This window comes from Cordyceps javanica, chromosome 7 (assembly GCF_051103115.1).
Source record: "Cordyceps javanica chromosome 7, complete sequence".
Classification (NCBI taxonomy): domain Eukaryota; kingdom Fungi; phylum Ascomycota; class Sordariomycetes; order Hypocreales; family Cordycipitaceae; genus Cordyceps; species Cordyceps javanica.
The window spans coordinates 1,526,918-1,539,301 of record NC_139301.1 but is presented as its reverse complement, the minus strand read 5'-3'; the positions used below and the strand labels follow the sequence as shown (position 1 = coordinate 1,539,301).

At 52.2% G+C, this 12,384-nt stretch overlaps 4 protein-coding genes across 4 annotated transcripts; 2 read left to right on the top strand and 2 right to left on the bottom strand.

Annotated features, from left to right (window-relative positions):
* Window positions 1-1,411: 1,411 nt before the first annotated feature.
* V2A60_009988 (uncharacterized protein) lies at window positions 1,412-3,133 on the top strand (the record flags this gene model as incomplete). The annotated part of the gene is made up of 3 exons (XM_083261249.1): window positions 1,412-1,456; window positions 1,518-2,148; window positions 2,205-3,133. The coding sequence occupies 3 exons, from the start codon at window positions 1,412-1,414 to the stop codon at window positions 3,131-3,133; spliced, it is 1,605 nt and encodes a 534-aa protein (XP_083117375.1).
* Window positions 3,134-3,550: 417 nt separating this feature from the next.
* V2A60_009987 (peroxisomal biogenesis factor 11) lies at window positions 3,551-4,535 on the bottom strand (the record flags this gene model as incomplete). Its single annotated transcript, XM_083261248.1, has 2 exons — window positions 3,551-4,401; window positions 4,490-4,535. The coding sequence occupies 2 exons, from the start codon at window positions 4,533-4,535 to the stop codon at window positions 3,551-3,553; spliced, it is 897 nt and encodes a 298-aa protein (XP_083117374.1).
* Window positions 4,536-5,121: 586 nt separating this feature from the next.
* V2A60_009986 (hydroxyacid-oxoacid transhydrogenase) lies at window positions 5,122-9,571 on the bottom strand (the record flags this gene model as incomplete). Its single annotated transcript, XM_083261247.1, has 8 exons — window positions 5,122-5,291; window positions 5,352-6,339; window positions 6,413-6,788; window positions 7,312-7,464; window positions 7,907-8,312; window positions 8,374-9,011; window positions 9,070-9,464; window positions 9,542-9,571. The coding sequence occupies 8 exons, from the start codon at window positions 9,569-9,571 to the stop codon at window positions 5,122-5,124; spliced, it is 3,156 nt and encodes a 1,051-aa protein (XP_083117373.1).
* Window positions 9,572-10,826: 1,255 nt separating this feature from the next.
* V2A60_009985 (P1 family peptidase) lies at window positions 10,827-12,011 on the top strand (the record flags this gene model as incomplete). Its single annotated transcript, XM_083261246.1, has 1 exon — window positions 10,827-12,011. The coding sequence occupies one exon, from the start codon at window positions 10,827-10,829 to the stop codon at window positions 12,009-12,011; it is 1,185 nt and encodes a 394-aa protein (XP_083117372.1).
* Between the last annotated feature and the right edge of the window lie 373 nt (window positions 12,012-12,384).

Genomic DNA, 12,384 nt, shown 5'->3' with positions numbered 1-12,384 from the left:
GGTTGAGAAAAGAGGCAGCCGGGCGGGGAGACGGTTTGAGAAGCTACCCAAGGTACTTGGGAGGTAATAAGGTAAGGTAGGCAACGCGGGTGTCCGTAGTTACATCGTAACTACTGACGACGTGCAGTAAGTTAGCGTTGTGGCGTTAAAGCAGGGCGTCGCATGACAGGCTTCCCCAAAGCGTTTCCGGTGGGCCTAGCGAGGTGGTTACAGGAGTCAGGTTCCTACTCATCAAGTACTTGGTACCTGCCTAAGTAGCTTGATAGCTCAAATACTCAGTGGGCGCCAGTCGGTACTAGGTACTTAAGGTAGGTGCCGATCTAGGTACCTACCTACCTAGGTAGGTAATACCTAGGTACTAAGGTAGGAAGCAAGCAAGTAACCCAAATTTGACTGCAATACAACAGCTTCTGGAATCTCATCGTAAAGATGGTTACTTTGTCTCTCTTGAAAACAATCAATGGTGGAAAGTAGACCACCAACTTTTGATGTGCTTTGCAAGGCTGAGCGGATAAGTAACAAAAGTCCCAAGGAAGAGTCGACGCCATAATCAGGTACTAGTCTGTCTGAGCTGGTGCGCCTGACGTAATGCATCCATCATGACCCAATAAGTAGGTACTCAGTTACCCACGACGTACAAGGGGGATGATTGAGTGCACGGCATGCACGGGTATGTACAAGCGGAGGCCCTCTGAAGTAGTATTTTCTGCATGTGTATTTTTGTTTTAGCCTGACTCGCCAATATGCTTTACAAGTGTATCAATATATGCAATGTCAGGATCAAAGTATATCAAGAAACTAGATTCTGCGCAAGAGAAACAAAATGGATACAATGAAAACCTAGATATCTACTCAGTAGCAGTCAACCACTCTTGCAGGCGGGCAAGCATCTGTTCACGATTAGGTCGCTAGAGCCTTTTTGACACCTTCCGCCACCTTCCAGAAACCTCTCACACCTCTTACACCCACCAGAATCATTGAGAACAATTACATCAATTTTAGAATCACACTCATATCAGAAAAACATTCAATGTTTGGACTATTTCTTACTACAGTCGTGTAAGTCGGCGTTTAGGCCCTTTTCAGAACCGACTACCCCGCACGTGATTTTTTTAGAAGTCCATTGTGATGGCGCCGCCACAGATTTCCCACGCTTCTCGGTATGGTTTCATGGCGACTCTACACCTAGTTTTCTGCCTATTTGAGGCGGGATAATGGTCGAAAATGAGTCGATTAAATACCTCCGTCAGCTTTTATTCATCGCTCTCTCCCCCTTCTTCACGTTTCCTTCTTCTTCTATAACTTCCTCATCTTGCTCACAATCTGTGGTGGCATCGGTCTACACTCAAAACAACATCCACGTCTAAATTCACACCTACACTTTCAGAATCAATATCTTGCATACCGCAAAATGCCTCAAATCGAGCGCAACGAACCTTTTCTGCAAAAGCTTGTGGTTAGTGAAAAGATATCGCATTCCCACTATCGTCTTTGCTAAAGCCCCCTCGCGCTTATAGGAGTCTTTTAGGACTCTACTAGACGAGTCTCTTGTCAGAGCCATAGCAAGTGACCACGAGCTCTACAAAAAGTCAGGTTTTGCTGCGGCTACGGAAGTCCTGCAAAACCTGTCCCAAGATGTCCTCGCGGAAGAAGATAGTGGTTTCAATCCTAGCGGCGTCACTGGCTTCCAAGACAGTCATAGTCAGGACACAATAGATACGCACACCGTCACATCTGCAACAAGCACGAGCCAGCATGTATCTGGCAATCGAGAAACTAACTCTACCAGCCCAAGTTTGACTTCTGATCTGGGGGACGACGCCTGGGTAGCACCGCGGGTGACTTCATTCAACAACGATAGTGCCGAGGATAAAAGCTTGCAGCTGCATGCCATGTTTCCCAAACTAAAAGAGTTCGATATAAATTACGCTCTCAAGAAGTGCAACAATGACTTTCAGTCTGCACTAGACCATCTGCTCAATATGCAATACCTGGAGGAAACCGGACAGCAGACCAAGGGCGTTGATGGATTTGCCCAGACCGAGTCGACCACAAGACGCAAGGGCAAAGGAAAAGGGCGCAGGCGGAGAGAACCCTCGCCAGATACGAAAAATGCTGTTCCCGCAGACCTCATTCGAGAGGCCAAAGGTGTGCTTAGACGTCACTTCGCTACTTTTTGACCTTTTTGCTAACTTGCACTGCAGAACAAACAGACATTGGCTACATTGCAGAACGATTCAATCTCACTTTCGATGCTGTTTCGGAGACGTACTATGACAATCACTGCTCGTCCCCAGCCACGGTGATTGCCATTCTGGACCAGCGACTCTCACAGGACCCAGACCCCATCGACGATACCAGTTCAAACGAAACTCTAAGTTTTCTGTCACGCAAATACAAGCAGGTCCCCGAAAAGTACCTCAAGGGTATCGTTAGCGCGACAGACTCAATTATGTCCTTTTCCGATAACTTGGCCCAACTCGCCAGCAAGGAATTCGCTCGTGCCAGGAAGGGCAAGGGCCAGAGAATGACGCTCGAATGCATCATGAAGCCCCTTCCAGTAGATGAGCTCGCGGGCTCGCCCCCACGCCACGCGGGGTCTTTCTCCCCTTCCAAACTATCTAGTCCGGCCGTCCACTCGTCTCCCGCCGCCAGCAACTTTTCAGAGGCCATCAAGATGTCGCAGTCTCTCCACCAGGCCAAACGCGATGCCTCAGCCTCAGCCGCCAACATGCACCGCAAGGGGGGCTCGAACGGGCTCTACCGCCAGGCAGCCAGCTACTACACCGAGCAGGCCCGTGTGCACGCCCGCGGCGCCAAAGCCGCCACGTCCGCGGCTGCCGATCTTTTAGTCGACGAGCAGAGTTACGGCCGGAACATTGATCTACACGGTGTCTCGGTAGCGGATGGTACTCGTATCGCGCGCCAACAGGCCACGTCTTGGTGGCAGCAGCTGGGCGAGTACAAGGCTCAGGAGGCCAAGACGAACCCGCTTGTCATAATTACTGGACTTGGTCGACACAGTGCCGGTGGCGTCTCCCAATTGAGAAGATCAGTGGCCGCTGCTCTTCTTCAAGATGGCTGGAAGGTGGAGGTGGGCACTGGAAACTTTACAATCAGTGGTCGACGGTGAAAGAATTCGCTCTTTTTTTTCTCTTCAACGTGAAATGAGCACAATGACGACATGAGTATATGGAAACTATACTAACGAAAAGGACCTACCCGATTTGCATATATTCATGATTGCACAAAACTTGGGTTTCATTTTCTACAATTAGGATCCGGCGGGGGGCAAAGATGACAGATTTTGTATTCGAGATGATGCACTAAATATTGGCAAGGTGCTCGACGGCGTGTGGGAAATTTTCGAGCGAGCTCTCGCTTTTTTTTGTTCGGTTATACCAATGATATTGGTTGTTGGAAACTACAGGGGCAAGGAGTGTATACATTAAAGTTGGTTTATTATCAAGTCTATTAAAGAGTACTTCTTTGGGAAAAACAACGACGCCTAATAAAACAGTCGGAACTTTTGCATGCTATCAACACGAATCTACTGCACGGCTCTTCCACAACGTTCCCAGTGGCTGCGTAACGTGATTAAAGACGTAATCGCCATGGCAGCACCGACCTGACCAGGATGAAAATTGGACCATCCGCAGACGTTTGCGGGAATGACCATGTCCAGGGTGTCGCTGGCAATCTTGAGCGTGAGTGCCGAGATCTGCGCCCTCGTCTTCCTGGCCGCCTGCGCCTTGTCCTGCTTCCTCTTCCGCTCCGCATCGCGCTTCCTGGTCGACGGGCCCTTTTCCCCCTTGCGGCCGCCACCGCTCTTCGCATCCGCATCCGCCTCGTCTTTCTCCTCCTCCTCTTCCAGGCCCGCGCCGAAGTCGTCGCCAGCCGGCACGGCACGTTCGGCAAAAGCGCGAAAGACGCGGACGCCCGAGCCCAGCACCGCTGCCAGCAGCGCCAGGAGCCAAAACATCTGCGCCTGCACGTTGAGGCGCCGCGTCTCGTCGGCGCCAAAGACGGCCAGCCCCGGGATGCGCGTCATGTCCGGCAGGGTGATGGTCTCGAGGAGGCCAAAGATGCCGAGCAGCGAGCCGGCGACGACGTCGAGCAGGTCCTCGACGCCGGCGACGGAGGAACCGCCGCCGCCGCCGCCGCCGCCGGTGGTGGCGGCACGGTACTGCGCGTAGCTGCCCTGGAAGGCGCGCAGAAACCAAAAGGTGCGCAGGCTGCGCCGCGTCACGTTGAGCCAGTCTTGCAGCGCGACGAGCGTCACGCGCGTGGCGAGGTGGTGGGCGGCGCTGCTCGACGGCTGCGCAAGCGCGATCAGGCCCGTGTAGGATGTGAAGATCATGCCAATGCCCTGGAGGAGACGCATCATACGCTCAAGAGCGACTATTTTCGGAAAGGGAAGCCAGGGGTCAGCGATAAACTGGATCGAGCTGAAGGGGTTGCCGAGGACGTCCGGTTAGAGGGAACATACAGATATCCGCCCCGAAGGCGATGAAAGTTTCTACGGTTTTGGCCATGTTTGCTGCACCGCAACTTCCTTAATGTGATGGTAGCTGCAATGGAAGAATTTGGTCCAACGTGTATGAGCCGAGTGAAAAAAGGGTTGCATCCGCATGCGAAAGGATTTTGACGCTTACGCTGCGAGGTTTAATATTATGCCATTGGATCTTGTTTAGTTGTTAGTACCAATTATGAGCCCCTAACTGGAAATCCTTGCTCGACATGGCCACATCGAGCTGCAGTTCGCCTTCGGCCCACTTCAGTACTTGTTATTAGCTCGTTGTCAGCGCCGAAAACACATGCCCATGTTACAAGGGATTTTCCAAGTTATGATGATTACGTTGCTATAGGCGTGATTATGCAATGGCGGTAGACAGAGTGGTTTGAAAGGCGCACCAGAAGCAGATGAACAAGATCATACATTGCCCTTCCAAAGAAGTAAAAAATACTATGAACACTTCAAATTGTAAGAAATTCCATTGACAACATAGCAAAATAGATACAGCCGCAGCAATGTGCGGGTTAAGTAGCGCAACTGCGCTCTGAGTGTCGCGGAACATCTAAATCTCGCTTAGCAACCCTCATGTACTCCAACTATTACAATTATTGACCAGGTGACAGAAGCTTGCCCTCAGCGCGCGCGGTGCGTGGCAAACCGCCAGCGAAAGCTTGGCCACCGTTCTCCTGAGCAAACTTCGCCATGCGCGCCTCCAGCTCCGGGCGGAAGTGACGGATAAGACCCTGGATGGGCCAGGCAAAAGCCTCTCCCAGAGCTAAACGGTATGTTAGTTTCTGAATGCAATTTTCTGCAACTCAACACGACAAGTACTTACCACAAATGGTGTGCCCCTCGACCTGCTTCGTGAGCTCCTGAAGCATGTCAATCTCACGCTCGCGGCCCTGACCCTTCTCGAATCGCGACATGATCTGCTCGGTCCACTTGCTGCCTTCACGGCAAGGAGTGCACTGGCCGCAAGACTCATGGCGGTAGAAGTGGCTGAGACGACTGATAGCGCGTACGACATCGGTGCTCTTGTCCATGACGATGACAGCAGCGGTACCAAGACCTGATTGGCTGTCCTTGAGCGCGTCAAAGTCCATCAATTGATCGTCGCAGATGTTTTTGGGAAGAATAGGGGTGGAAGAGCCACCAGGAATGATAGCTAGCAAATTATCCCAGCCCCCACGGACACCGCCGCAGTGCTTATCAATCAGCTCACGAAGAGGGATAGACATCTCCTCTTCAACAGTGACGGGATTGTTGACGTGGCCGGAAATGCAGAAAAGCTTGGTGCCCTGATTGCGCTCACGGCCGAAGCCGGCAAACCAGTTGCCGCCGCGACGGCAAATGGTGGGAGCTACGGCAATAGTCTCGACGTTGGCGACGGTAGAGGGGCAGCCGAAAAGGCCGACAGCGGCAGGGAATGGTGGCTTAAGACGGGGTTTGCCAGGTTTACCCTCAAGAGACTCAATCAAGGACGTCTCCTCGCCGCAGACGTAGGCACCGGCACCACGATGGATAAAAACATCGAAATCGTAGCCAGAACCGCATGCATTCTTACCAATGAGGCCGTCCTTGTAGGCTTCATTGATCGCCCTTTGGAGAACCTCAGCCTCGTAGACAAATTCACCGCGGATATAGATGTAGGCAGCGGTCGCGTTCATGGCTCGGCCAGCGACGAGACAACCCTCGATGAGTTTGTGGGGGTCCTTGCGCATAATTTCGCGGTCCTTGCAGGTTCCGGGTTCGCCTTCATCAGCGTTGACGACGAGATATCGGGGTTTGTTGTCTTTATCCCAATCTTTGAAGTTCATGAAAGACTGCAGACGGGTTCGTTAGTAGTGCTGCTGTGTTCGCCACTCTCCACACCGGAGCAGCCGCTCTACAACATACCCATTTCAGACCCGAGGGGAAACCCGCGCCACCACGGCCACGGAGACCGGAGGCCTTGACTTCATTGATAATCCAGTCGTGTCCCTTAAGAATGATCTCCTTGGTTTTGTGCCAGTCGCCCATCTTCTTTGCGCTCGCGAGGTCGGCCGGGTAGCGTCCGTACAGATTCTGGAAAATACGATCCTGATCCTTCAGGCCGCCGTAGGTGCGCTTCGGGGTGCCATCTTGGACGGTGGCCAATCCTCTCACGGCGGTCCGTGAGACATTGACGGCCGTCTTCGGGGCCGCTCTCGTGGACAGCATGTTGTTGGCTTCCGTTGAACGGTTTGGGGGTTGAAAGACGTGCTGTGCGCTACTTCGCTGGGCGACCTTGCAACTAATCTGAGCATCAGAAATGCGGACGATGTGGTTGGCCAATGCGAGCCACAAATATGACTAAGCATAGCTGTTATCGAGTACAGCGGAGTCCATAGACTTTTTCGTGGACACCCTTGTATTGCTCAACATCATATACGTGCAACCATTCAGGTTGACACTAGGCCGAACTTGGAAAGTCAGTTAAGCAGGAGCTCCCACCTCCGGAGATGGATAGCTCCGTTACCAGCGCGTTGAGGCTCACGAACCTTATAGGTCGTCTCTCGCCAGACTTTCCGCGGGCACTGTTTCTACCCAGCAAACAAATTCTTTCATCTTTTAGAACTTGGCGATCGCAATAAGTCTTTCACAGAAAAATTCGGAGCCCAACATGTCAAGCAAACGCCACTCAATCCTGCCGGCGATTGACAGATCCGGTCCCAAGCCACCAGTCAACTTTTCGTCCTCCCTCATAATATCTGACAATGCCATTCTCCAAGGCACACACTCGATCACTATGCAAGCTGAAACGGTGATTCACCCACGCTGCCGCTTTGAGTCCAATGACGGTAGCGTTCTCATTGGACGACGCTGTATCATTCACGAGCGGGCTCACATTGGCGCCAGGCCCGAGAATCCAGAAACTGCTGGAGCCGGGGGTGTCGCTGTGGGTGACTACGTCCAGATCGAAGTCGGCTCTATCATAGAATCAGGTGGTACGGAGATAGGTGAAGGCTGCTTGGTTCAGATCGGAAGCAAAATTGGCAGTGGCACTAAGATTGGATCGGTATGTCTTTTGACCTCGCTCCCCTCGTTGCGCAAGTTTGCAACTACTAAATATGGTACAAGAACTGCACAATATCCCCCATGTCCGTTATTCCACCCGGCACCACATTACCTGATTATACTGTTGTCTATTCGAACGGCACGCAACGAACAGACCGACGCGATGCATCCGATTTGAGAAAGCTTGGTATGGTGAAGCAAATAGCCGTTTTACGACACATGATACCAAGCAATCCGGACAAATTCAAGTGAGGAAAAGCAATACATACATGCATTGCCGCTACCTATCTACACAACTCCGACAAAATAAGCACGGGGGTTTCCTATGACTAGTGTGACAGGGCATTTTCGAACAGCTTCCTAAGCTGATCACGCTCGGTCTCTAGCTCCTTGGCTAGACCAGGCGCAAGCATTAGCACACGGGCCTGAGGGAGAGTGCCTTCGACCAGAGCCTCAATGTGCTCGCTGCCAAAGCCAAGATCCTTGATACCGCTCGGCTGGTCGCCTAGATCGGCCAAGAATTTGGTTAGCGCTTCGGCAAGGACCTCGCCGGCACTCTCTCGCTTGACATTTGAGATGTCGACACCAAATACTTCGGCAGCAGCAAGATGGCGTTCAGGGTTAGAGGCACCGGTGAATCGAAAGACAGCCGGTGCCGATACGGCGACTGAGACTCCGTGAGGAATCAGTGGTGCGGGAAGGTCATAGCCAGAGTGTCTGTATCCAGCAGGGTTCTGTCCAGAGATGGGATAGGACATGCCTATATTTCAAGTATCAGACGCTGGTCATATTCTATTTAATAATATCAATGTATCACTTACCATGGCAAAGGTGGACACCAGCGTTGCCGAAACCAACACCCGCTAGTGTTGCAGCCAGAAGCATTTCACTCTGAGCCTCAAAGTCGTCTGGATCTCTAACAGCGCGGGGAAGATATTTGACAGTGGCACGTAAGGCGTGAAAAGAGAAGACGTCGGAAATGGGGTTAGCGCCCTGATAGGCAGGTCGCAGAATGGGGTTTGCCGGGCGAGGTGTCCGCTCATAGTAAGGTATCGCGGTCCAGGATTCAAGAGAGTGACACAACACATCCAAACCGGAGCTGGCCTTGACAGCCGCTGGCATAGTTCTCGTGTTGAGAGGGTCACAAATTCCCAAAGTGGGTTTCAGGTTGCGATGAGCAACACCGGTTTTAGCCTTTTTTGCGACGAGATCGAAGATAGCGGTGCCTGTGGTCTCGCTACCGGTACCTGCAGTGGTGGGAACGGCAATGAGAGGTTTCAACGGCTTGTCGACAGGTCGGCCCTTTCCAAGAGGTGCGTTGACGAAGTCAAGGAAGTCAGCATCTGGATAGCATGTGTACAGGTTCATAAGCTTGGCGGTGTCCATGACCGAACCGCCACCAACAGCGAGAAAAGCGTCTGGCTGGTATGGGCGCGACCAGGCAATGGCTTCCTTGACGCTACGTATGAATATTAGAACAAAGACCCTCGTTTTGATACAGATATCTCAGGTCTTACGAGCTGTCTTTTGGTTCGACACGAACATCAGAAAAGACTTCAAAGGGGATGCCCTCACGCGTGAGGCCCTCAACAACCTGCTTCATCGCATCAAGCTTCTCCACTGTGCGATCGGTGACCACGGCGACGCGCCTAGCGCCAAGATTTTTGAAGTCCATCCCGACCTCCTGCGTGACACCGGGGCCGAAGCGGATCGAGGAGGCCGCCATCTCAAAAGCGTACTCCTTGAGCGTCTCTGTCTTCGTGGGCGTTGCATAGCGGCGGTAGCCCGGGTTGGCGCGTCGGGGCAGCACTGCCGGCTGGGACTGGTGGTAGCCCGGGTTGGAGTGGCACGGACAGGAAGGTGGGTGTGTATACTGGATGGTACGGAGGAGGCTGCTCGCACGTACAGCCGCCTGGGTAGCGGAAATGAGAACATACAGGTCAGCCTTCGTGGTGTGTTGTGAGAGTACAGGCAAGCACGTCATCTTACGTTGGGCACCACTCGGATAGGTGCAACCATTGTGAAAACTTAAATGGTATGTGGTCACAGAGGTGTGGGATTGTCAATTGAGGGTTTAAATCGAACTTCGGTGCGCGTTTAGATGGGATGTTTCGGCAAAAAGTCAAGAGTGAGGGGGGGCGAGATCGGTCCGTGTCTAGAGCCTCGGGTGTTGCTCCGTACCCCGGATTTATGTTGCTGATAGCGGGGCCAGCGGCGGACTGCCAGCGTCACCCTGTGGAAATCAAAGCCGCATCCTTGAACATCTGCGGGATGGCTTCTGTGGGCAAGACAGAGCCCGCAGGAGTAGAGAATTCTAGTGGCATTCGGGTTTCCTTTTCACAGTCATATTATCTCGTGTCTTCACCATTATCTTATTCAATTCTGGTCGGCATTTCTGAACGCCACCCACACTACAACACCGGTCCGTGACACCCGTTATACCCGCTAGAGATACAACTACCACAGCGACCAAGGTCGCCTACACGGTAGGAAGGAGGTGTTAGGTAAGGAAAGAAACGAAAAACCCTTCTTTAGTACAATTTGAACTTGAGTTCATTTTCTGTCCTTCACATATGTTAGTGCTTTTACCAGCCTCAGGCCATGGTTTCCGCTCATTACTCGCCTAATGACAGAACTCCATTGTGAGCCTACCCTGCAGTTTAGTAGCCCATGGCTTACAATAAGCTGGTGCACCGCTGGGCCAGTCGGAGCCAAGAGCAGTAGTCTCAGGTCGTGGGATAGTTGAAAATTAATTATTGACGATTTATGAACCTGAAAATGAGCCGGCATCAATTCGGTTCTGAGGCCAAGATGCATGCTAAGCGTCTTGCCCCTGTCATGCCTTACTGCACTGTGGTGCCGCCCAAGGTACAAGAAGGTCAGTGGTAAAGCAAAACTTGACCAAACAACATCATACTTATAGATAGTGCTGCAATCATGGACCATAGTCTGGTTTCCCGCACGAGCACGCTGGCGGCAAACAGGAAGTACCATCATCACCAGGCTACCTAGCTTCCCCCACCCGCGCTCGGTGAGTGACTGTATTACGTTACGTACACCATTGCGTTGACCCGTCATTTATGATGTTGGCACAATCGTCAGCTACATATTCCGTAGTGACATCACATATCTCTGCAAGTTCGGCTTGTTTGTAAAGCAACATATTGGCTTTTTCGTCAAGGGGACTGCTGTAAATCGGGACATTTTAACATTTCGAGCACGTTGGAGCAAGCGACACCAGCAACCAAACGAAACATAATCAATAACCACGATCATGACCGAAATCCATCCGAGCGTGAGGCGATTTAGAGTGCGGGAGGTGATTGCAAGTCTTCCCCTCGGCCGCTTTAGTCCTGGTAAACTCAACTCTATCACTGATGTTCCTGGTGTGCTGGTGAACGTCACAACTATCCAGTCCGAAGACAGGAACGTCAACACTGGGCTCACGACGATTCTACCAAGACGGGATTGGCATAAATACTGCAGTTTCTCTGGGGTGTTTCGTTTCAATGGGTGTGGCGAACTGACAGGATCTCACTGGATTGAAGAGACGGGTCTCCTCACGTCGCCAATTCTCCTGACATCTACGGGCACAGTTGGCGACGCCTACCGGGGCATCTACGAATACTGCTACCGACATCACCTTGATGACGAGGGTGAAATGCCCCTGTTCATTGTTCCTGTCGTTGGAGAGACTTATGATGGCTTTTTGAGTGACCATAGTCGGTTTCCACTGACATCGCAACACGTCATTGACAGCATCGAGAATGCATCTTTAGACGCTGTTCCTGAGGGCTGCACAGGAGGCGGAACTGGCATGATCTGCCATAGATTCAAGGCTGGCACAGGATCCAGTAGCCGAATTGTAAAGGGTCGCGACGAACGTGGCAACGAAGTTGACTACACGGTCGGAGTGCTGGTGCAGGCCAATTATGGCGGCGCCGATACGTTCCACGTTGGAGGTGTCCCCGTCGGAGCGATCCTCAAGGCAGAGCAGGAGGCAGCGCAGAGTGGCAAGGCAGCAACTTCTGAGCGGGAAGTTAGGAAGGACGGAAGCATCATCATTGTTATCGCAACGGATGCGCCGTTGCTGCCCGTTCAGCTGCAGCGACTGGCAAAGCGTGCCACGGTAGGGCTCGCTAAAGTCGGTGGCTACGGCAACAATACCTCTGGCGATATTTTCCTGGCATTCTCTACGGCGAATAAGATCCCGTATCAGGAAATATCCATGTCGGGCCAAGCCTCGCGTCCCGTCAATCCGCTGGAGCCGAGTCCGATGACGGTCCAGATGACCGACAATGACTCCATCAACGGCCTTTTTGAGTCGGCGGCAGATGCGACAGAAGAAGCAATCTACAACGCAATCTTTATGGGCACGGCAATGACTGGATTCAAGGGCAGAAAAGTAGAAGCGGCGGATGTCGGAAAGATTAAGGCCATTGTTGAGAAGCGACTGTGAACCAGGTGCGGATGAGGCCAGTTAGTGCTAATAATCTTAAGAGAGAAGCTGGCCGAGGTAGCTGGGGTACCGCAGCCCAGTGAACGCTTGACGCTACAGAGTACGGCCTCGCAGAGAAATCGAGAACTCGATGCACTTTGGAGATTAAGGTAGCACAATATAGCATACGAAGCTTCAGGACAATGACTTGACCCGGAACCGTAGTTGAATGTCACCGAAGAACATGGGCGGTGTCTGTTGACGACGACCATTTAATTAGGTAGGCCTGGAAGGAAGTAGGAGCTCCTCCACTGAACAGAACCTGGAAGCCCAGCTGGAATCTGGCTGGAGGTTGTAAGGTAGGTACCTACCTAGCTTACCTAGGTAGTCACCA